Here is a 23,475-nt window from a genome sequence, read left to right on the forward strand (position 1 = left end):
AGTTTCTACTCGTGTCAAGGTGATAATAATAATAGGCCTAATGAGAATAGTAGTAGTAGTAGTAGTAGTAGTAGTAGTAATAATAATAATAATAATAATAATAATAATTTAGTCACTGCAGGGCATTTCTATGTTCCTGTTTCTATGTCTACATTGAAAGTCAATTGCTTAGGCTAAGACAATAAATAAACAGTCTGGCTCAAACTGCTTTCTTTCCCATGAGTGGGTGGAGGTTTTGATGCTATTATATTAGGCTATTTTATATTATATTATATTATGTTTTATTATATTATATTATATATGATATTATATTAGTCTACCTAACATGATATATATATATATATATATATATAGCTATGATTAATAGGCTAATAATATTAGTTGCCTAGTATTAGCTGCTTATAATACCTATTAGAATAGATTCATAGTAGCCTACTATTAGTATATAGTAGTGGTAATAAACATTGTAGCAGAGTAGCATTAGACCTAGGCAAATGTTCTATTGTTAACAAAACAACAACAAATAATTAATTATTATAATATAGGCTACCCTCCCTGTCAATAAGATCAAAGTTTCTGAACATGAGCACCAAAAAGATGAACAATGTGTGGATGCACTTTGACCAGGAGACCAAAACTCTTAGGCTAAATGCAAGTACTGCAAAAACCTGGTTTCAAATCATGGAGGATCCACATCCAACATGAGAAGGCACTTAACGAAATGAAGCACCCCACTGCACTGCTTGAACGTAGGACTGAATTTCTTTGCGATTTAGCAATACTGACTCAAGTGACTCAAGTGACTCGTTCAACCCGGATCAGTTTAGTGAGTGACTCAGAATAACCCGGATCCTTAAAAGGAATCGAGTTTAACAGGCCTACCACGAGCAAGTTTGTTACTGCAGCCACCCACGCTTGTTTGTATGCTTCAAGACGCAGATTGATGAGGTCATCATCTGTGCGCCGGTAAACGCTTCAGGAGCGCATAGGCACTATTTGGGTGTAACGCAAGCATTATTTTATCGGTTTTAAGGCAAAAAAAATCCGATAACGATATTAACAGATAAATATTATCGGACATCTCTACTGTTAAAGAATGTTATCTTTTAGGTGAGTTCACTTGATGTTAATCAATGACAACACATATAGCCTACTGTACCTCACTGGCGAAAACGGACAACTATGTATTGTACTAAACTACCATCAGAGTCATGAACACAAGCTGAAAGCCACCCCCCCTCCCACCCCCCCAAAAAAGAGAACAATTTGAAAAAATGACTCTTAAGTGGTGACTTCTGGTGGATTTTGTGAAATAAATGGACAGACTGAGTTACAAATTATGATATAACCATCAACACAAGCATTTACAAAGCATGATTATTGCAGTACTTGAACAGGATTATTCATGTTTTTCTTTCACCTTTTTCATTTACATTATTAGTATTAGCCACTGTACAACTGTACACTGTAGGCCACTGTACAAACTATTACTATTTAGAATATACAGTGCTGTGCATAAGTGAAGACATTTATATATAATAACATTTATTTATTTACGATACATGATAGCCTACATTAAAAAATAATTGATTTTTTTTTTGTTAAGGCATTGAGACAAAAGGCAAAATATGTTTTTTATTCCTCCCTTTAGTCAATTTCAGCATGGGTGTCTTAACTTTTGCACAGCACTGTATAAACTATATAGACTTCACTTTCATGCCATTACACTGTATTGGTGCTGTGCAAGTCGAATTGACTGCCTGTCACTTTAATTCCGTGACGGCCCGTGACGCTGGCTTGATTCTCACGGTTTTAAGCTAACTTAGTAGCGTTGTTGTGCATGGTGCATAAGAATATGTGGATGAAATTAATTAAATTTCCCATGTCATTTGGTAAAATAAATGGTCAAAAATTCGAAGAAAATCTATCTTGGATTATAGCAGATAAGTGTCTTGTATCATATCTATAATTTTGGTGAGCTCTAAAGGGATTACAAACTATCTCAGATGTAAGTGCTTGCGTATCCTACTCAAATTCAATTAAACCCACCAATAGGCTAGTTAGACCTTAGTTTCACAGCCTAGGTATGTTAGCAACACAGGGCTTGAAAGCATTGCCTGTATCACAAACAAAAACGAAACAATGCGTGGAATTTATCTGGGAATGGGCTACTGAAGGTAGGGACGAGCTATCTCGCTGGCGTGTTTAATTTGGTTCCTTGGTTAACATAATGTAGGCTACGTTTTTTTGCACAAAATTGCATCTGCTAATAATCTTAAACATAAACACAAACAAGCGTGATCTCCTGTGGAATCCCTGACTGCGCCTTCAACGTTAGCCTACTATTATTTGTTGACATGAAACCTGAACGAACGGCAGCTGTTGCTGAAGTTCACTTGCGTCTATTTTTTTTTTTTTTTAATTAAGCAACTTTTTTGCAGTGGCGCTTGAATTCCAGGAGCGGCACTGCGCCGCTGATGAATACATTGTAGGGGAAACACTGAATACTGACATGTTTCTAGCGTCTAGCTTACTTGCAGACAGCCAACAACACAGAGCAGGCAGGGTCCTGGCGAGCTCTTAGTGTCTAGGCTGTCTTAGGCAAGCCTGATGTAGAACTGCAACAACATGCTATGCAGGTGCTGGCAGGTGCTGGCGTGAGGCCGACAACACAGAGCGGTCAGGCTCCCGTAGTCCACATTGAGCACATTTGACATTAGAAACTGAGACAAGACCTGACACCCACATGCTGGCCACCTGTCACGCGTGTGAAGTTGAAAGATCAGGCCACCAATGCAGGCTATAAATGTGGGCAAAGGTATCTCACAAAGCCCAGCTTGCACTTAGACAGATATGTTCAATAGAGACACTCTTCCAGGATGCTGCAACACAGCCTTTAAAAGTGCCATAAGCGATGTTATTCGGTTTCTAAGCTAAAACTTTTCTTGTCACATATAGCAAACATCACCTCACCATCCGCTAGCTGCCTGTGCCCTGAATACACTGTAGAAAAAACAAAAACAACTTGGTCCAGCCTAGACCATAAAAACATGAACTGTTCCAGCCAATCACTTACAAGATGCGCGTTTAGGAGAGTTTCAATTGCACGGGAGGGAGGGTGAGGGAGTAGTGAGCTAGATCACTGTTTTGTTTGAATGTCAACATCGCTTTGAGCGCCTTTAAATGATGGGGGTCCTGTAGCCTGATGCCTTTTATGCTAAAGTGATAGCCTCCACAATTCAGTGTGCTTTGACTGTGCTTGGCCCTCTGCTTGAGCTCCGAAACAGACAAACAGTTGTCTCTAGGCATAAAGTCTGTAGCCACAGCCGATCCTGACTTTTGGACAGAAGGGAGGCAGCTCAATGAATGCTCCTAAAGGGTGAGGTCAACACTTTAGGTTGGTAGAAAGGATTTGGATGCTGGAGCATGAGATCCCACAGAGGGGCATAGAGACTTCTGCTGGCATCCATTGATGCAAAACACCCTCAGTCTGTCTTGTGCAGAAACTGGGTGAATGGCATGTTTCATTGTGGTGTGTTTAATTTTTTCCTGTCTCAGAATAGGAGCGCAATGAGGAGACACTATCGTGTGTAGAATTATTGCGGGTGGTAGGGTTTAATAAACTGTAGCCTTTTGCAATCATTTGGACTACCTATGATTCCATGTTCACCAATTGCTAAGGTAAGTAGCGAGGTGTGGGGGTGTGCAAAAGTAATTGAACTAGCCCTATATCACTGTATTTATGAATACCTGTAGTTTCATTGTTTCTAGACATAATTCTAATTACAGGTAGGCTATCTGAAATTGCATTTTCAGGAGACTTGCCATAACGTATGATGTTAGCTATTGCATGTTAAAATGGCATGTCATGGTTACACACACTGCCGTAGTGTTAATTTTGTCACCTATTTTTAATTTAGTCTTAGTCTTGTGACGAAATGTCCTTTTTAGTCTGTCATATTTAGTCATTCAAATATCATTTTTGTTAGTAAAGTTTTAGTCGACTAAAAGTCTCGTCATTTTAGTCTAGTTTTAGTCAAAAGAAAACTAAAGGCATCTTAGTCTTAGTCAGTTTTAGTCAACACATTTTAGTCTTTTTTTGATAACAAATTATTTCTGATTACCATTTGAGTCAAATAGTGTTTCACACATCTCAATTTTGTCCACAGGGCTACTCATCTGTTATAATTACTCATTCTGATTTTTTGTCAGTCAGTATGTTTACATGCACAGGTAAATCGAGCTACAGTTATAGCTCGGCTGGGATTTGACCATAGACAGTAAAAGATTTGACTGGACCACTGTCATATTCGTAGACCAGTGTTTCTCAAAGTGTGGTCCGGGGATCACTGGTGGTCCGCAAGCGATCCCAAGTGGTCCGCGAGCAGATGTGGTAAAATATAATATAGATGAGTTGTTTGCAATATTGAACCAACTTGTATGTAAAAACAGTTCTGCAACACTGTATATGTAAGATATGCCAGTTTAAAAATCATACAGTATGAATCCACACAATAAGCAAAGTGCAAAGAAAATAAGCAAGGTGGTTCAGTGAGTAGGCCTATTGTGTAGACTAATTATAGGCTACTGTTGAAGTAGGTCTAATCTTTTTTTTTTTGTAGCTAGGGTTAGTTAAGTTGTCCTGAAACTGAAAAAGTTTGAGAAACACTGTCGTAGGCCAAAGTATTAATGTTTTACTCCGCCTCGCTAGATGGCGATATGCACCCAAACACAACACATTCCCCAAACAGACTCTCCATCTTAGCCATAGCTAACTTGCTAGCGAACTTTCCATATTAGCTTACTTGCATCATCAGTCTAACTAGTTAAATAGTAAACATTACAGTACATGGTGGACATTCTGGGGGATGTTAGCCTGGCTAGCACCACCACTTCTCAGTGAGACGTGGTCTGGGAACCAAACGTTCATTTTCTCATATTTGAAAAAAAATGCCAAGATCCGTTTATTGGGTGCCACGGATGTCTATCAAATGCGTCTGTGCATAGCTCATCATCGTCTTGCTTTCCCCCCTGTTCTGTGATTGGTTCCCTATCTGAGGCAAAAATTAGGGAGGTAGTTTCCAGGCTGCCTTAGCAGCGTGAATCAAATCGCGCGCAAGGCAGCATGGGAACACCCAGGCTAGGGGGATGTTAATTTGTATGAGAGAAGCTTCAACTTCTGGGTATGTAGCATTGTGGCATAAAGCTTAGGTAGTTAGCTTGCTAACTCTGGCAGAAATCTCCAGTGTTCTTATTCCATGTAGTTTCGTCAAAGATTGTTAAGGCGGAGCAAGATATTTCATCAGGAGCCACTTGCGGGAACCTGGATCGCACGAGGGGGGGTCAAAATCCCCCTTTATGCAGAGCAGAGGCAGCGACTGTTCCATTGAAGTCTATGGGCATAGCTCAGAATTTCACCACATATGCTAAGGTCTTGGTTCTATAGAGTTAGGAATGTGAATTTTGTGCACGTTTTCATGATCCTCAAACTCTTCTGAACATTTCAGGTACATTTTTAGCATTTTTGAACATTCCAGTCTGGAGAAAATCGACCTTATATCAGGTGTGCGCAGAGTATTTATGGCGCTGCTGTTGGCCGGTTGCAACGTACGCTCATCAATACGTCATCAACACGACTCTTTATGCAGACAGGATTCGATCCCCATTTCGCTCCCATAGACATGAACTACGACGAAGTATCTTGCTCCGCCTTAACAATCTTTGGTTTCGTGTTGCAGCCACAGGGTTGCAGCAACAGCACGTAGACTAGCCTACAGGAAAGCTGTTGCGTATGAACTCATTCGGAATATTTTGAAAACGTAACAGCTAGATATTCTGTCTTCTCATTTTGTAAACAAAAATGAAGAGAAATTTTTCTTAGTTTTTATTTCATGCAAAACATTTTAGTCTCGTCTTTTTTCGTCAACAATAATGCATCTTAACTCATTGAATGCCAAGCTGTTTCCATCTAGACCATTGTTGATGATATTTGTACAGCCACAGCATATTCTGTGTTATAGCTATGAACACATACAATGGCTCGATTAAAAGGTGAGACTTTAAGCTCTCGGTGGGTGCAAACCGTGTATTTCTACACGCCTCTGTTCCTGAGAAATCCCAAGCTAAACAGTGGCTAGTTTTCATCAAAATCGCAGTTTTTTTCTAGAAATGGAGATAGAACATCTTTCATGAAATATGAAGTGTTGCCTGTTACTTACTTGTGTAAACTTTCCGGGAAGTGATCAGCGAGACCTGGCGAGACTGCCACCTAGTGATAGACCCACGAAAATGGCCTGGTTTTGACCTGACGTGCATGCGTCACTGATTCGACCCAAAGCGGCAACAGAGTTATGATAAAATGTCCAGATTGTGCGTTTTCATGAGTTTTTGATCGTCATATATTTCATTTCCATTCATCACAGAGTTCCCAAAATCACATATAAGGTGTGTTAAGAGTGTCTAGTTTCGCAATTTAAAAAAATTACTACAATACGTAGTATTACGTTTTTGGCACTCAATGAGTTAATGATAGGACAGTGGAGAGTGACAGGAAGTGAATGGGAGAGAGAGCAGGGGTGGGATCCAGAAAGGACCACGGGGCGGGAATCGAACCCATTAATCTCTCAATTTACATAATATGTGTACTTCAAGTTAGCCTGGTGTTACCATCCTACGTACTTCCGGCCAAAATTTGATTTCAGCCTCGCACGTAGTCTGGCCCAACAGACAGTATGCGGTTCGCGTACAACCGCGCCAATCAGCGAACAGTTGAGTGATGACGCGGAACTTGCCTGCCGAGTTGCTTGTTGTAGTCCAGCGAAGCTCAACATTATAGCAACAATGGCGACGGAGGAAGAGACGCTAGAAGCTATCCGCGAAGTTGTCTCAACTCTCGAGGGCATCACGCAATTAAAGCAGGAACAAGAGGCTTGTCTTGTCAATTTTATAAATGGCAAGGACGTCGTAAAACTCTCCTTCCAACTGGCTTTGGAAAAAAAGTTTGATTTATCAGATGGTGATTACTAAACCTAAACACACAAGTGTACTACATGCATCACTACTTTTCATGTTTTCAAATAAACGTTTGCTGCTCGTTATTCTCCCCCCTACTCTCAAATTACCTTTACAAAATCAATGCGGCCTACTTAAGGAATGGAATGTTAGCTACTAGCCTACCGAGCGGGGCTCAAGGCGAGGCTGTGTGTCTTGACTTGAGCTAGCCGGTTACCAAGCGGGGCTCAAGGAAAGGCTGCTGTGATTGTGCTTGACTGGGACTAGCGGTTACCGAGCTGGGCTCAAGGTAAACCACTCCGTGTTTGTGTTTGACAGAGGCCTGTGGCTGAGCTGGGCTCCAGGCGAGGCTACCATGCTTGTGGACAGTAACGTTAGCCAGTCACGGAGCATGGCTCAAGGTGAGGCTGCGTTTTTTTATGCCGAACAACTGTTAGTTTAACTGAGCAAGCTCCAGGTTAAATAACACGTAGGTCATCAGTACAATCCAACTTATCCAAGAGTGTAGTCTGAACAGCCCGTGTAGGACGAAGTAAAAGCTCCGTAGCTCCGACGAAGTCACCGGGCTGCGTAGAACAACAATCGTCTGATAAGCGGCGAGAAGAGATAAGAGGAAAACTGGCGTGTGACAAGAGCTGATATAATCTCGGTGACATGACGCTTTTGGTATACAACTCTCGGTCTGTGGCTGGCACAAGTTAGGGATATATCCACTACGAAGAGACTGCCCTGGCGGTCAGGTAGCCTACATACTAGCCAGCGGTCTGTTTACTACTGAGAGCAGAAGTGGGAAGCGTAAGAGCCTGAAGCGGAAGTGGTAAGCGTAATAGCCTGAACTCAGGCGCACAGCATACGTCATTACCAAACGTTGCTGATTGGTTAAGGGAACTCCAATGATTTTAAACCTCGAAATAAGCATCCGCCCATTACGGAGACGGATTCTTATTACTTTGTTCCAGACTGTATGACGAAGAGAATTCGTAGTCACAGGCGGTAAGGTCCAGGCTAACTTCAAGTAAGTGGCTGAAAATTGTTAAAAAGAGATTCTTTCTGAGGGGTCCCAAAACAGCAAAGTTTTGAGGTGACTTTATGTGAGCCTCCTTGAGACTGTACTGATGTAGGTTGGTCTAACTCAACATTGACCAAAGTGATTGGTGTTCAACAAAAACTGACATGTAACTAAGAAATTGTCAGATTGGCTAAAATAATGAATAGCACAAGACAGCCCCCTCTTCTTTAAAAATTTTACTTCAAAGTTGCAATTGGGCTTTAATGGTGCCTGGGCTTAATGGGTATGCTTACCCTAGCCCTTTTCCAACGACAGAGAACCCATTCTGTTTCCGTTCACGAACCAACATTTGAACCATTCAGAGCATTTCGACCAAACAAAAAAACAGTTCGGAACGTGGCACTTTGGTTTGGAGCTGGAACCATTTTTTTTTTTTTGCGAACCAGAGTGGGCATGACATTCTACCATTCAGAGGGAAGAAGGCTAAAAGCATGAGTTTTCCCTCAACATCAATTGTTGATGAGGCATCCTTGGTTCTGTTCAAAACTGGTGGAATGTGGGCTGGTTCACTAGACAGCACCAAGGTTTAAAACATGTTTAACTGAATCGGTTCAAGAACGCACTCTTGTCAGTCGAAAAACGGCCTGTGTGGTGCTTTGGTGTAAACTTACGTAATGTCTGTGCGTTGGTAACATCCCTGTAGAAGACAACAAACAAGATCTGCCAAGAAGTCTGCATCCTGCTTCAACACTGCCTGCTCCAACTCCTGGGAGAAAAGAAAACAAAGGGCTAATTCTGTCACTCAGAAATAATTTACAGGAAAGTAATTGTGTCTTATTGATGTTTCTTGGGGCCATTAGACCAAACACTAGGTCTCAAACTGGAACCAAAGGGTCATATTTTGCAAAAACAATTCAGACAGCGTGAGTGTTTTGAATTGATATTTGGAGTTCAGAGAGGTTTCACTTCATTATTCAAACTGTGCTTTCTCTAATCTCAACATGTGGGACGATTGATAATTAAATATCTAACCAAACTGACAACAGTTCAAGTTCAAAAGAACGCAACCTAGACCAGTCTTATTATGTAGGCTCCTGCTCACTGTTGCTCCTGCTTTATTAGTAGACTAAATTCCCCCCCTAATACAGGATATACCATTTTGTTAGTATATCTATTAACATGCAAACAAATGCCTTTTAGTAAGTTCCAAATATGGATGGAGCTATTGCTTGCTGAAAAATACAACAAACTCTAAAGTAAGTGCTTACTTTGGAAAATGTTGTATGAAGAGTAGATGAGAACATGCACAGGTGTGCGCACCACAACTATCATTACTTATTCCAAAACACACAACAACAAATCACATAGATAACAATTAGGTTATATTGTTATGACCACTACTAGCGTAGCAGTCATATAGGTTTAGTCAGAATTTTTTCTATGGAGGATTTTTGAGTGCCGGCCTCCTCATTATAATGTCTCTGCTATTATGACACTGAATTAGTGCTGGGTGGGCGGTGTACCGGTTCACACCGAATACCGGTGTATATTTTCGTTATGATATGAATTTTTAATATACCGTCATACCGGTGTATTTGATTACACAATGTTTGTAACGCTGCGCCGCATGACAGTGTTTCAGACGGGACCCATTTTAATGTAGCACTTCTAAACACGCATGGTGCGACTGCAATTTCTCCTTAGATAAGGGATTTATTTAAGTGTTGCACAGAATACCTTAAATGGTTTCCTTAGTTAAAGGAGAAGTTCGGTGTGATATTGACCTAAAGTGTGTTGAAACATGATACCGAGTATGAACTTTTGTCTCATAGCTCATCTCGGCTTGTCCCCTGCACTCCGAAATCTGGCGCTAGTTAGCCGATGCTAATTGGACTGTTCAGTTTCCCCATGTGTGTTTAAGTTTCAAGGTAATACTTGTTCTCCTTGGGACAGGCCCTTTTTCAGTCAACTTGAATGCAAAAGTTTTAAACAAATATGTGCAGCATGCTAATGATGCTAAGCGGATTTAATAGTAGGCTAATTTAGCTAGTCGTCTTCTATGTGTCCTTGCTTTCACGATTGTGAATGTTTTATTTGGATTGTGTTGGCCGAGTTGCGTGTGTTCATTGACCAGGAGAGGGAGGGAGAGTGAGAGGGAGGGAGCGCGAGAGAGAGCGGGGCAAGGAGAGGGGGTTTACTTCTATACTTTGAAGTATAAGTTGAACACACACCACTGTAAAATCTAACGCTTGTGTAAACTTGCATTAACCTTGTTTACTTTAAGCAGCAAATGTGTGCATCTTAATGATTTGAGTAAAGTAACAGTTACTTTCATGTTGAAAAATGTTACTTCATAATAAGACTGAGGTCAACTTGTCTGAGACAAGTAACCTCAACAGGGACAAATTTCTACCATTAGTAGGCGCCCTTTCGCGTATTTCTGCAAAGAAGAAGAAGAAGAAGAAGAAGAAGAAGAAGGAGCATGCAAGGAAGACGTTAACGTTACTGTGCTGGAGGGGTGTGATTTGAATTTTCGCCCTCTCAGTTTGCTCTTCCGAAGAATCGTTGTTGAAAGCATTCAGAAGATAAAAAATAAACATCAGACCTTTTCCTTTCGGAAGACTTTGTGGTAAGCTGTAAGGATATACATGTTGGTGAACTGTTTTTTTTTTTTTGCCCAGGCATATTTTTGGTTCGAAGGATCGATCGATCGATCGATGGCCCCCCTTCCCCCCACCACACCACAGATGTTTTGCATTAACAGTTGGATAAATTAATGTGTAACTTAAACTACTTGTAAATTACTGTCCAATTCAAAGTTGGCAGCTAATTTAGAATTTTAAAGCAGGAGGTAGTGAATACAGAATCAAAGTTAAGGTTAGCTGCGAATTTAGAAGATGGTAGTGTAAGCATGCAGTGGAAATGTACGCATTGCATTTTTTCGCCAGACAAGAGGTCAGTTATCGTCTAAGACATGGCGGGTTTACTTGGCAACAACCAATACCTTGTCTTCATATGGATTGTTTATGCACTTTTCAGTCATATGGGGAGCCCTGCACTGAAGCAGATTTTTTCCACACATGTGCGTAGTCATTTGAAATTAAAGCAGAATATTCCATGCCCATATGAAGGCTGTGATTTTCATACTAGTGTATATTCAACATTTAAAGGAGAAGTTCGGTATGATATTGACCTAAAGTGTGTTGAAACATGATACCTTGAACTTTTGTCTCATAGCTCATCTCGGCTTGTCCCCTGCACTCCGAAATCTGGCGCTATTAGCCGATGCTACCAACAGGTTTCCGATGGGGGTGCCTCGGGCATCGGCCTAGCCATGCAAATAAATCACTGTTTTACACCATTTACGGTAAGTGGTAAGTTTCCATGGATGTAATACAACTGAAAATTGCTTGTATGTTTCTAAATCTTTTGTATCATTAATTTCATGCTGATGACATCCTCAAGAGATCAACACAAAGCTTGGATTACTTGCAGCAGCATTACCGTTAATTTATTTTATATATTTCAGCAAGGTACAGTTTGGACGCTAATAACTAATCAGTCATATATTTATCTGTTGTCTTTGTGTTTCAATTTGTTTTACAGGTTACTGATGGTGAGGACGTGTGGGCACAAGTCTCCTTTGGGCTGCTGACGGTCATTGATGATGACACACCGGTTGATCCAACTCTTATCCACCTGGAGCAGTGTCTATAGCCATCATCATTGAAGGGAGGCTGGTAATGGATGGTCTCAAAAGTTTGCCTGAGACACTTTTTATATTGACCTAAAGTGTGTTGAAACATGATGCCGAGTGTGAACGTATGTCTCATAGCTAGGGTTGGGTATCGTTTGGGTGTTATCCGATACCGGTGCTAAATCGATATTTTTAAAACGGTGCCGGTGCCGAAACGGTGCCTGAACCGGTACTTTGTTTTTAAAATGTTTTAAATTAAAATGGTCTAAAGCATGAATTGCTTTTTTTTATTGATAAGACAAATTTGAACATGAAATTGAACTATTATATTCAATTTACTATCAATATCTCATTGCTCCTACGAATAATACATTTAAATGTTAAAACAGCTTGCCATGCATGCACACACAATGGTGAGCTCTGCTTTCGAGTTTACCCAGTGTAGGCGGTTTGCCATAATGTATGTTAAAACCGCTTGCCATAAAACTGCCAGGTCATGGACAACGGCATTTGCAAGCAAGCTAATCTAGGGACTATATTTTCCAGTTACTTCAGTGTGTTCCCAAATGCTTCAAGAAATTTCATGTCTTAACCCATAACACGCAGTAGTTTTGAACATGTTAGGCTACATGTCGGTGTTGAAGTGTTTAGATTCCCAGCGCTAGCCTAGCAGGCATTTTAACAGCAACTATGGCTATGCGCTAACACCAGTCAGCTGAGTTTAATTAGCAATAACGTAGACTACAGAGATGGTTTCGTAGCCTCTATGACAGCTCAGTGACATCAGGTATGTAACCTACATATTTATGTTTTTGCCAGCTAACTTTTAACATGATCTTCATATTCATTGTAATGCTATATGGGCCTCATGCACATGAAAGATTACTATCATGCCATTATGTTGTTTAACACACCGTGAAATAAAGTTTTCACCTTACAACTTTGCTGATAACATTTCAAATAAATGTCAGTTAGCGCATTAGCAAGGATATTGTGTAATGTTTAGGCTAGCCTACTGTTGATGATGTTTCATAGCCTTTTGCTTGTGTGTAGTTAGGCCCACTGCTAGATTTTGACAGGAGCTCGCGATATCGCTTTAAAGTAAGCTACTTGGGCTCACGCAAGCTGTCAAACACTGTCCACTCGCCTATGTGGTGCACCCCTCTGGTTTATACATCCAGTGTTTATCATATGTTAGCTAACTGTATCTGGATGTGCTATCAGAGCAAGACGCTAGAGATGGCGCATGACATGCAGTGATGCCTCGTATAAAAATAAATAAAAATAAAAAAAAGCTATTTTAGCACCGAAATGAGGCACCGAAATCCACGTTGTTATTCGATGCAGTTACTACCGTTTGTGTCGGCACCGGTGCCATATTAGAACAGTGTTTCGGTGCCCAACTCTACTCATAGCTCATCTCGGCTTGTCCCCTGCACTCCGAAATCTGGCGCTAGCTAGCCGATGCTACCAACAGCTTTTTCAATGGGGGTGCCTCGGCATCGGTCTAGCCATGCAAATAAATCACTGTTTTACACCATTTACGAGGCTCAAAGTATCTCCACACTTCATTGGTAAACTTAATTCCGTGGAAATGCATGGATTCCAGTTGCTGCTACTGGAAGCAACTGGAATACATGTATTTCCACGGAATTATTTTTGGAATCTGATCCCTTATCATCAGAGATGGCAAAAGTACTCACTTCCCGTACTTAAGTAGAAGTACAAATACTTGTGTTAAAAAATACTCTGGTAAAAGTAGAAGTACTGATTTAACTTATTTACTCAACTAAAAGTAACAAAGTACAGGCTTGGAAATTTACTTAAAGTATAAAAGTAAAAGTAGTCTTGTGAATGACAACCATTTTTTATGCAACGCTACCTGGACCACACAAATGTTACCAGAGTGCTAGTCTCTCTTTTTAAATCTTCCCATAACCTGTTGCCCCCCCCCCCCCCCCCCAACATTGCACTGCCTACTTCAGAGGGCAGTGTGTTCTTTTGGCCTACCATCAAATGCTGGACATCTTTAGAAAGCTAAGATTCTGTAGTTTCTTAGGAAGCACTGGCACAGAGTTACAGAGCCTAGAATATTGTTTTTTCTTTCTGCCGGATAACAAGCATCTCTGAATTAACCACATATCAACCCTCTAGGTCACTTGATATGATTGTAGAAACACAACTGAGCCCTAGCACCAGGTCTTGTGAAGCTGTGTGCAAAAGTAGATAAATGTAGAATGAAAAATGAGTTCTTTAGATCACTATTTGCCAAAGTATGCTCATGCGTTTTGTAATGCCCTATGGAAACTCCCCAAGGACTTTTGGTTACCCAAAATGCATACTGATAATAAAAGGTTTCTTGTAGACTATTTGGATTGTAGCCTATGTCAGGTTCTGATATAGAATGACTACACAAAATGGAATAATTACACTAAAGTCTCTATTTTTGCATTTTCTTTGTTGGCTTCATGGGTGTGTATAAGATGGACTATAGGCCTACATCGGCACAACTAATTTAGGATAAAACAACATGAATATTTAATTCCTGTGAATATTTTAAGACCAGGAATGTAGTGTTAAAATCAGAGGTGGGAAAACTATAAATTCTGTGATTTCTAAATGTTAACAGTTGTAATTGGTGAATAAACTCTTTTGAGAGGTGGATAAACTCTAATAAGAGATGGATAAACTATTTCTGAAATTTCAGAGGTGGAAACTGCGTTTACTTGCGTTTAGCCTCCACTACATCCCTGTTCAAGACCCAATGCTGCATCTAATTATTGCTAAGGATATAGGCTACACTGCAGCTAGAAGTTAGGGAAGCATCAAAGGCGAGGAGAGGAGGAGGGCATTTTTGACTAAATTTAATTGAGACATAGGCTACTACTACTGTACGTGCTAACCATGGGCGGACTGGCCATCTGGCATACCGGGCATTTTCCCGGTGGGCCGACGCACCTTTTGGGCCGATAGAATAGGCTATATATATAATTTAATTATTTTGGCCAACGATCGGCCCAAACGAAGGACAATCAGCGGCCCATTGGTTACATTTCAATATTGACACTGGACTGATCCAATAACAGCTCACGTCAGGCCCCACCCCTCCCATTTTGGCTCAGAGCCAGGATTCTGTGAGCGCATCAAAAGTTAATCGAAGTTGCCTACACGAAATTGCGGCGGGTGCCGGTAGTGACAATTGTGCAAAATGAACACCAATGTAGAAGCTTCAATACAATATAGCAAGTAGGCTAGCATATGTCAGCAACATGTTGAATTTCGTTGAGTTTGAACGAGGATATACAGAGCAAGGGACAGTGAGCAGGTGGTGGAGAGTGCGAGCCTAGTTGAGGCTACATGATAAGAACTCAGTGGTGGAGCAGGTAGGCTGTGACATGCCATGCTGACTATGATGATTATGATGACTTATTAATTGCGATAATGTAATGATATGGTTGCCTAATGATAACATAGTAAAGCCGTGCTGTGATTATGATAACAAATAGCGCAACTTAAATTTTCTAAAATTTCTGAATGATTTGCAAACCCGGACAGCAAAATAGTGTCAAATCGACGTTAATTGTTGGTCAGATTGATCAGTTTCCGTCAGACGCCCAAAATTCAACATCGATGGCATGAGTGGTGGTTCTATCTTGGGAGGGTTTATCATGGTAAAGAAGGGATAAAAGACTGTAGACTGACGGAAACGTAGGTTACAAAACGTCACGTCATGCACAAGCCAACTAAGCTACAGTATATATATAACCTATAGGTCTAGGCTACTGTCAGACACTAAAGACAATTAGTTCATGTAGCTGTACTGTTCTAAAATGTACCAGCAATGTAGGTAGGAAGTATAGCCTACAGGAATAAAATATTTCCAGCAACAGCCCTGTTTATTTTGTGTTGTTTCAGTTGTCCTACAGTGATAACTGGTATAAATTACATTAATGTCTAAGACAATCTGGGTAATTTAACTCTTTACACATAGGCTTCAGTAATGTTTGGTGCTGCTGTCAATTGTAGCCCATTGAATAATTTGAAATGATACTTTGAATTCAATCAGAAACTCTTCTTTAATAATTGCTTGTTAGTCTACTTGAATATGGAGATATGCTCCATGCCTCTGATCAGTCAGAGAGATAACCAATGAGGCCTATATCACTTTCAGTGCTCCATGACAGTTGAAAAGATATGCATATTTAAGGGTAATGCAAAGATTTTGTATTTAATTAGGTGTGCCCGACCGATTTGAGGGCCGCTTGGGCCAAATATGCCAGGGCCGATTTTTGGAGCCAGTCCGCCCCTGGTGCTAACGTTAACGTTAATGCCATCAAGCTGTAATGATTTGCCGCCCATTTGCCGCGAATGAATGCCGCCCAAATCTGTCGAGTCATCTTGTAGTGGTGCGTCAAGTGCAATCCGCTATTGATGGCGCGAAAAATAATAACGGTAGGCTAACTCCACTGAAATTATTTGAAACTAAAGTAACGAGCCAGTTTTTTAAAATGTAGGGAGTAGAAAGTACCGATATTCGTGTTAAAATGTAAGGAGTAAAAGTAAAAAGTCGCCTAAAAAATAAATAGTAAAGTAAAGTAAAAATATCTGAAAAATCTACTTGAGTACAGTAACGAAGTATTTGTACTTCGTTACTTCCCATCTCTGCTTATCATACCTGTTCATTCGTACTCGTCGCTCGACTTATCGTGACTAAATTCAAGATGGCTGCGAACGGTAAACTTCCTTAAGGTACTGTCTGTATAAATCGTCTTGTAAATAAACTACCAGTGCTTTTTCCAAGTTCTCAATGTCTCGTCAATGTCAGGGCCCTCGGAAGTCTACCAATGAAGTGTGGAGATATAGTGGCAGATTTCGGAGTGCAGGGGACAAGCTGAGATGAGCTATGAGACATACGTTCACATTCTGCATCATGTTTCAACACACTTTAGGTCAATATCACACCGGAATTCCCCTTTAAGTCTGTGGTGGTAAGTAATTTAGAATTTGGCCCTATAAATTGGTGGCCCGATTAAGTTAAGAGATGTTTAAAGGGATATTCCACCATTTGAGGAATTACACTCATTGTTCTCCGAGTCTGGCGATACCAGTTTTAGCTCCATCCTAGCATAGATCATTGAATCTGACTAGACCATTAGCTTATCACGTTTAAAAGTGACTAAGATTTCCAGGAATTTTCCAATTTAAAACTTGTCTCCTTTCAAGTTAGAAAGTGTAATAAGACCAACGGATAAATTAAATGTGGCGATTTTCTAGGCTGATTTGACATGGAACTATACTCTCATTCCAGCGTAATAATCAAGGAACACCATGGGCACAGCAGCACAATGATATCATGCAGCACCTGAAAATAGTCCCTGTAGGCTAACTTCCAGCAACAAAGTTGAGCTGCAGCAGACGAATCGGTTAGTGACTGGATTATTATGCCTGAATGAGAGTATAGTTCCATGTCAAGAAAATCTCTACATTTGATTTTCCATTGGTCTTTTTACACTTTCTTACTTGAAAGGAGACAAGTTTTAAATAGGAAAATTACCGGGAATCTTAGTCACTTTTATTTACTTACTTGATGCTATCAGGCGAGATGCTAATGGTCTAATTCGATTCAATGATCTATGCTAGGCTGGAGCTAAAAGTGGTATTGCCAGTCTCAGAGAACGGCTGGATGAACTGGAGAAAGGTAAAAATCAATTGTTTAACTCAAGGAGAGGTGGAAAATGAGTGTAATTCTCCAAATGGTGGAATATCCCTTTTAAGAAGACAGTATTTTTCATTTATTGTGTTAATTTACGTTAGACTACTGTGTTGATTTTTATTTGGTACAGGTAAAGTGTGTATATTTTAGTTTCAGGCCTTTAAAAAAGATTTTTTTTAAATGTTCAAGGAGAAAAAAGGAAGATGTAGGTTGTTGCTACAGCTAAATTGTGCCATTTAAGACATTTTAAGATGTTTTTTTATTAAAACTGAACACAATTTTGTTGTTTTTACAAGAATAATAAATAATTCAAAGCTGTATTTGTACCTGATGCATGTCATTATTTTAGAATAGAGCCTATTTTTATTCAAACTTGTGTATAAGAGTAATATTTACTTGCTAAATTGAAGGCAATCGGTTTCCATGGTTTCACCAAGTAAGATTAACTTGCTGTTCAAGTAACTGTTACTACATATTCCAGATGAGGAATTGGTTGATTAGTTACCTCAACTTCAGAACATGAGTTTTATGAATGAAAACTAAAGTACACTTCACTTGCAATACCTAGGTAGGTTAAAGAGGAATTTGCTGTAGTGTTAATACACTACACTAAGGAATTGCTTGTAAGCTCAGTTTTAGAATCCTAGTACACTTTAGTCTGATTTTTCAAGGCAATCGGTTTCCATGGTTTTTTTAAGTAAGGTTTACTTATTGGATTTTACAGTGCAGTCTACAATGAAAGCAACGAGAGGTATGAAATTATTTATTTATTTTTGGACAACGTAGGCTAGGCTAAGTAAAGCGGGAGATGGGTGTTGCTTATGCGGCAGCATAAGCTGCAAAGCACTGCGTGAAACACTAGAAAGGGTGTGTCGCGGATCTGCCTTTTTACACCGCGACACAGTATCGTAGATATGAGTGTTGCGATTTCGGTTTCGAATCGCATATCGTTACAGCCCTAGACATAGTGGGTGTTGTAAGTAAAGGTAAAAATTCCATCCAACAGAAATTCAACATCAGCCTTTGAAAGAGCTCAACTGGCTGACCTCATTTGGCAGAGAATATAGCTTCACTATTCTTCATACCAAGCAACAACCTCCCAACAACATGCCCTGAACCAATTTTAACATTAAAAGCATGCTTCTGGAAAATCGTCCTAAACGTAACCAAAGTTTTCAGTCAAATGCTGTCCACTCCAGCACATGAGAATATGCCATACAAATTTCACATGTTGCCAAAAGTTATTTTTCTTACATTACATATATGGTGATACCATAAAGACCAATAAACCATACAAAGTTTAACCAATATATAACCTCATACTAAGGGCAAAAAATTCCCTTTGTTTCTGATGTCCACTCCAACACATTTCAAGTGTAGTGTTTAGGATTAAGGTAAACAATACATTTTCAGAATGAAGTTATCTTATGCAATGCTATCATGCTGTTAACGAGCATATTTTACCAGGTGGTGCTCTACTACCCTGGCCATGCCCACTTTTCTCCTTTCAGGGAGATACTAGTCTGGAACACCATAATTTAGTTTCCCTCAAACAAACAAAAATGCCAGGCCAATCAATGAGAGGGAAAGACGACATTGAAATGGACTGTGATAAATAGTAGAAGCAATGCCTGCAAGACTGCAAACATCAAAAATTGTAGTTGAAGAAATGCAGAAATTAGCAAAAGCATGTATAGCAAAAGTAGGCGTACACTGCCTATTCTGTTTATAGTTTGTAAAGTTTAGACGACTCTTTGATCAATTTGATTGGCCAATGGTTTCAAAGTTAATGATATGTCTACACCTGTCACCATGCTAGCAGCAGCAGCATAAAGCAGGGGTTTTCAACTGATTGTGAACCAGGGACCACCATTCTGACTAATTACGCAACCCCAGGAGCTCCACTGAATAAAAATACTGATTCCCACATTGAAACTATATTACTGAATCCATGGTCACGGACCACTACCAAAGTCCTCACGGACCACAGGGCCGCGTACCACTGGTTGAAAACCCCTGTTGAGTGAGTGACCAGACTACTCACTCATGAATGAGCTTCGCTTACCAGGCAAGCCATATACCCCTCAAATGATGAAATAAACAGTCATGTTTTCATTTCATAAGACGCTTATTTTGGTGCCACCTTATCGGTCCCTTTCCGTCATTTGTTCATATTTGGAGGGATTTCTCTTCTTTAGATTATGCACATACACTGCCCGTTTGCTTTGACCATGGGGATTTAGGTTTTGATTAATCCATGAGTTGAACCTTGAAGTGTTGAACCTGACACTTTCAAGGTTTTTAATCAATGTAAAGGCTCACTTAATGAAACTGGAATCTATTTATCTAAATATTATCTATTTGAAATTACAATTGTGATTACAAATGCAATTAAAACAATAGCATAATTATATAATTATGCACCCGTGAAAACATGCATAGTGAATACCCTAACTTTATCCAAAAAGTGTTTGGGACAAACAGTGTAAGCTTATGCATTTTACCATTTTAGAACTATCATATTAATTACGTACGTGCACCTAGACAAAGAAACACCAAAATGTCAACTCCAACTTAAATGTTTGACAGTCCATCAGACACAGCTAAATCAAGATATATCCAAAAAAAGTTTTACAGTTGCCCAACATCAGAAGCGTTCAATGGGAAGCAAGCAATCATTTAAATGTGTCATGGCTATTCAGTGCAAAACAAGTTACACAAGTATATTTTAATAATGCAAGATTTTCACCTTTACAAAGTCAATTTGATGGTAAAGAACTTGTAATATGTGAATCGTTCACCTAGCACAGCTATACAGCATAGACGTAGCGAGTTCCTACCGAGAAAACCAGCCATGCAACTTCCAAAAGAGGCATCTCGTGAGAATCGTGAAACATCCCCTTGTCAAAGAGGTAGCAAGAAGTTTGCTATTTACAATACCAGAGTAACATATACATCACAACTCTAGAGGGAGCTCTACAGTCGCCAAAAACAGAGCCGTATATAGATTTCGGACAACTCAAATCATGGGTGCCATGTTTCATCCCAACGTCAGATGATTCTACAGTGTAACCCTATGGAGCGAATACGGTATGTCCGCTTAACGGTAAATAGCTTATTTTCGCCATTAACAGGCCTATAAATGATATTATCAACGATTGTTAGTATGTAAAAGGCGCTATTCCAATGTATATTTACCTTCCATATCTTAAATGGCCCTGTAAAATCCCCGTTGTAGTGAGTGACCACGTCGCCTAATCAGTCTCGGAGTAGTGTTTACATAGAATGCGAGCGAAAAAGCAAACGCTAGGATAAGGCTTGGCTAACTTCAAATTTCATTCATTTCTAAAGCAGTGTTAGAACTTTTTTGACAGATGGTATTACTATAATTTTCTTGCACTGCAGTCACATGGGCAACAGTTCTGCATTTTTTTTCCAAATAAATAATTGTATTTTTTAAAGAATTTAGATATGTTTCTCTCTGTTCGCTGTACCATGTCAATGGGGATCTGCTGAATGTTGGGATGAAACAGTGTCCATGAAACACGTGACCACCTCGGAACGAATCGCTAACGGGATAGCTCAGAACATTCGATTCCCTAGTTGTCCTCTCTCTCTCTCTCTCTACAGCTCTGGCCAAAAATACCTAAACCTGTATAGTGTACCATTAGTTATGCATATATCCCATATACACATAAAATCACTAATATTTCTTGCAGTATAGACAATGTACTACCCATCAGTAGGATTTAAAACGCTTCAAATGGGATACTCATGTAGACGGACAAAAAAGATTTTTCAAAAGTTTCCCCCAAGATCATCTCTTCTTGAGTTTTTTTTTTCCAGAAAGTTATCCATGCGCTGATGCCTTGAAACAACTTTTTATACTTCTACAGACATGAATGTGTAAAACCCAAACAACTACATTTTTAGATAGTTTCATTTTTGACCCTTTTAAAACATTTGTGATTGTGAGTACCCTCAAGTGAAAAACCATTTCCATGCCCTGGTCAATTTTTAGATGTTGGACCAATTTGCTTGCATAACATTCAACCCATTTCTCTGGCTAGTGGAGAAAGCATCCACACTAAGTTGCCCATTAAATGGAATGGCAAAAAGAGATTTTAAAGTTCTCTAAACCAGAATAATTTTGGACCTGGCTTAATTGACTGTCCACATTTATGTTTTGGAAGTTCCTGCAAATCTATATTTAACCTGATTGTCCCGTTCTTGAAGCATAAACATTTCAATTCGAGCACAATTTACATTAAAAAAAAAAAAGTCTTGGTATAGCTAAGTAATCAGCGGGGAATGTTACATGGTATTGTTTTACCGTTAACACTTAATGTTACACTAATTATAATAATAATTCGATAGAAGAAAAATGGGTGCTAATGTTTTAACCTAAATCTTTATTATATTGAATCTAATTTCACAAACTAGACAGAGAGAACAAACATAACAAAAGAAGCCCAAACACAAGTAATGATGCAGCCATCAGAGTTTGGCAAATTATGTAGCTACGTGTTCGATGGAGGCATCGCTTTGTCCAAACAAAAACAAACTGGGCCAGCCACATGGCCTAGCTGCGACTAAAAGCAGTGGTTAGCCTCAAATCTATTCATGGTTGATACTTTGCTAGCTAACTATGCTAACGTTAGGTAATCTGAGTACTGCTTCAACAAATTAAAGTTACCATTCCCCTAACTGGTAACTTAGGTAGCCATGAAAGTTAACTTACTCAGTGAAACTTTGTTTGAAAACGTAAGCAATATCTATCGCACAGTAAGTTATGGCCCTTCAGTACATTCGTAAACGTTTGTTATTGTGTTCATTTTAATTATATAATCACAAACCAATGTTAACAACAAAGCCAGACCAAAACTTGCTAGCAAGCTAGCATAGTTGCTAATTGGGTTGTTGATTAGCTAGCTGACTGGTTAGCCAACAGTTAGCTCGATAATATAACGTTAGCCAACATTAGAAAGCATGCTGACAGAGTTGTGAAGGATTAAAGTGATTTAACACACCATCTAACTGTGTCTTACAAAGATTTACGTTCCCACAATTGTTACCTTTTATACAGGCCCGCAATAGACAGGCATATTCATCCAACAATTATCGTTACCTCAATTTCAAAGTCTGGCAAGTTGAATGCTGTCCTAAAAAGCGAGCAGAAGTGAGCTATGGCGGGGACTTCCCACCAGGACTGGATCTCTTCCACAGATATTGTACATCCCTGGGACATTTTTTTAAATGGTGTAACTTAAGTGTCTCACATTAGTAAGGCGTCATCAAACATACATACTAACGTTACAGATTCTTCGTTTTGCTATAACGTTTTAACTTTAACCAAGACAAGATGAAGCTGCAGGACTATTGCCATTGCAACCCTGGGAGGTCAGCTAGCTAATCTGTCTCACTCACCCTCCGCTCCTTCACAATAAGAGAACAGATGTGGTGGCGCTACCACTACCAAGAGGAGGGGTGTGCAATTACAAAGGGAACACGATAACTGAACGTAATTTTACCAACATTAATCCAACATTCCTCTTACACATCAAAGGTGTTGATAATCAATTCTATATATTTTTTGTCTTACAGACTGACTGTATAAATTTAGTTTTTACTGCCTGAAAAACCTGTTTCCCATTGTTGACATTGATGTCGACTTGTCAGAGTGTAGGCCTATTTCAAGGCTCAGTGCAGGCTGCAAATGCCTTGATCTTGTTAGGGACTGTACGATATTTACCGGGGGGGGAGGGCCGGTCGTCAGGGGGGGGAGGGCCTAAGAGAATTTTTTAAGCCTTAGGGGAAGGCCCAGGAGAATTTTTTTGGCCTGGGGGGAGGGCCGAGGAAAATTATTTTTTCCTGATCCATGATATTTTTTTCCCCTGATCAATGATCCGTTTTCGATATTTTAAAAGGTTTGTAGGCCAAAACATGATTCACGTCTCTTTGACAGAGTGGGGGAGTCCAAAGAGTCGCAACCCTACCTGAATCTCCCACAACTCCCCTCGTAAGCTTGCAGGTCACCCGCGGTTA

The 23,475-nt window shown here is 39.8% G+C and overlaps 1 protein-coding gene and 1 long non-coding RNA gene across 7 annotated transcripts in view; one reads left to right on the plus strand and one right to left on the minus strand.

Moving 5' to 3' along the window:
- cecr2 (CECR2 histone acetyl-lysine reader) overlaps positions 1 to 22,847 on the minus strand; it is a 73,950-nt gene extending 51,103 nt beyond the window's left edge. For all 6 annotated transcript variants that reach the window (XM_076302960.1, XM_076302970.1, XM_076302937.1 and 3 more), the window contains exons 1-2: positions 22,559 to 22,847; positions 8,692 to 8,786 (exon numbers count right to left, since the gene is read on the minus strand). In XM_076302960.1, the coding sequence (XP_076159075.1) occupies positions 8,692 to 8,786; positions 22,559 to 22,678 (215 nt within the window). In that variant the 5' untranslated portion in view covers positions 22,679 to 22,847. The remainder of the gene's footprint in view (positions 1 to 8,691; positions 8,787 to 22,558) is intronic.
- On the plus strand, positions 10,583 to 11,699 carry LOC143139071 (uncharacterized). Its single transcript, XR_012990331.1, has 3 exons — positions 10,583 to 10,649; positions 11,258 to 11,387; positions 11,627 to 11,699. It is a non-coding gene; the product is annotated as an uncharacterized LOC143139071 (long non-coding RNA).
- Positions 22,848 to 23,475: the final 628 nt, after the last annotated feature.

The sequence above is a fragment of the Alosa pseudoharengus genome, unplaced genomic scaffold, assembly GCF_046254945.1.
Source record: "Alosa pseudoharengus isolate Yale_2024_CS ecotype anadromous, Long Island Sound unplaced genomic scaffold, YU_APseudo_1.1 YU_APseudo_1.1_scf_10, whole genome shotgun sequence".
Lineage (NCBI taxonomy): Eukaryota > Metazoa > Chordata > Actinopteri > Clupeiformes > Clupeidae > Alosa > Alosa pseudoharengus.